The following is a 2,192-nucleotide window of genomic DNA, read 5'->3' as shown; positions in this document are numbered from 1 at the left end:
GAAACGTTTATACTTTCTTCTATTAATACACAATTTGTTACTGTTGGTGCTAGTGTTTTTGAGTTGCACAAAGAAAACCATCTTTAATAACAAATTATTTTGTTTTTACTCTTGTCATTATTAAAGCCAGGGGTCCCCCCATAACTGTAAGCAGTGGAGTGGTTTTATTATAAATAGTCGTTTCTCATAAAAGAGAACGCAACGACTATGCAATGGAGTAGTTTAGATAAAGACTCTTTTTATCTTGTAGCAAAACGAAGTTCTCTGATAGTCTTAAGGATAAACCAGATTTGCGGAGCAGATGCTACGCCGGGCTTGTATGCAGTGACGCGAGCCCGCCTGTGCCAGCGTGTGCTGACTCGTGAGAGAATGTGCCAACGAGTGTTGACTCGATCTGAGCTTGGTCCTTACCCAACGCAGTGCCCAGCTACGTCAGTAATCGCCAGGTGACAGTGGAAGCTCACGATCTTGGGCGGGGCTCGATCTGCCGACCACGGGGTGTGAAGTCGACACGCTACCAATGAGCTAACCAGACGGCTTTGATAGTTTTAAAATAATTCGTGAAATCCTCCAAACAGAAAGGATGATGTATATAAAGGACTCAAGAATGCAAAATAGTATGAAAAAAACTAAAATATCTGCAAAACGTCGCCCAGTATGGACAAAAAGTATTGTCAAAATTCAAATCTTTGGAAACGCACATTTAAACGGAAAACCCTACTATACAAAAAGGTTTATATACCTACAGTTTTTTCTGTTATTGATCATATATATAAGCTGCTGTATTACCATGTAGGTAATTTTTTTTGCTCACCTAAAGAAAGTTTTTACCTTTTCTTTTTTTCTGAATTCACTATATAATTATCTCCTTGCTCCATCTAGACCTATCAATTTTACTACCGAGTAATTAATTCCTTAATCTCTTAACCTATTGCTAAACAACATTTTGCAGTCATCATTGCTTCGAATTATCGAGTCAGCAGATGAATAAATAAATGCACTACTCAACATGTACCTCTATATAGTTCTAGATGATTTACCTATCGGAATAGCTATATAGGGAGAGGGGGCGGGTGGGGGGGGGGGCGCACGCACGTTATTCAGGTAGCCATGCAAGACAAAAAATTAATAATGCCTGTTGATTGAAATAATTACCATCAGCTTTTTTCGTCAGGAATATAACACAATATCACATGAGACACTTGCCATTGGAAGATGTAAACCAAGATGAAATCATACAAGACAAAACAAGGTTATAATCGAATGAAATACTACATAATCGAAAGGCATAAAGCGAATAACAAATCAAATAAAACCAACCGAAAGAAAGTACAACCAAAACAACCCAAAACATCGGATTTTCTACCACATTTCCACCGAAGCGCCATCGTCGCGGGTCACATTTCGAATCTTGGTTGTAACGATTTCAACCGCCAATACCGAAGTCGAGACGAGGAAGCCAATTAGCAGGATGATGAAGGCAGCCTGGTGGAAGAGGAATCTATTCTTTTAACTTTATCTAGTAATACAGTGTTTTAAAACGCATTATCATTATTTATTTATCGTTATGATTGTCATATTCTTATTTTATATATATATATATATATATATATATATACATATATATATACATACATACATATATATATATATATATATATATATATAAATATATATGTATATATATATATATATATATATATGCATATATATATAAATATAATATATATATATATATATATATATATATATATATATATAATATATATATATATACATATATATATATATATATATATATATATATATATATATATATATATATATATATATATATAAATATATATTATATATATATATATATCATATAATATATAATATATATAATATATATATATATATATATAATATATATATATATATATATAATATATATATATATATAAATAATATATATATATATATATATATATATATATATATATATATATATATATAATATATATATATATATATATATATATATATGTATATATATATATATATATATATATATATATATATATATATATATATATATATATATTTATCTTTATATATATCTATATATATTATATATATATCGTTACGAATGTTTATTTATCAGCATATATCATTATCCTCATACATACTTCTTTATCTATAATTACTAT

General features: G+C 29.0%; 1 protein-coding gene across 1 annotated transcript in view; it reads right to left on the bottom strand.

The window, feature by feature from the left end:
- Window positions 1-1,143: 1,143 nt before the first annotated feature.
- The window catches only part of LOC122246628 (putative glutamate receptor), a 17,275-nt gene continuing 16,226 nt past the window's right edge, over window positions 1,144-2,192 (bottom strand). Inside the window, exon 13 of the mRNA XM_086549202.1 lies at window positions 1,144-1,485. Coding sequence (XP_086405328.1) covers window positions 1,363-1,485 — 123 coding nt within the window. The 3' untranslated portion in view covers window positions 1,144-1,362. The remainder of the gene's footprint in view (window positions 1,486-2,192) is intronic.

Source organism: Penaeus japonicus, unplaced genomic scaffold, assembly GCF_977035675.1.
Source record: "Penaeus japonicus unplaced genomic scaffold, GWHDUDI00000001_assembly GWHDUDI00000022, whole genome shotgun sequence".
In the NCBI taxonomy this organism is placed as follows: domain Eukaryota; kingdom Metazoa; phylum Arthropoda; class Malacostraca; order Decapoda; family Penaeidae; genus Penaeus; species Penaeus japonicus.
Note: the sequence above shows the minus strand (reverse complement) of the source record. Positions and strands in the feature narration are given on the sequence as shown.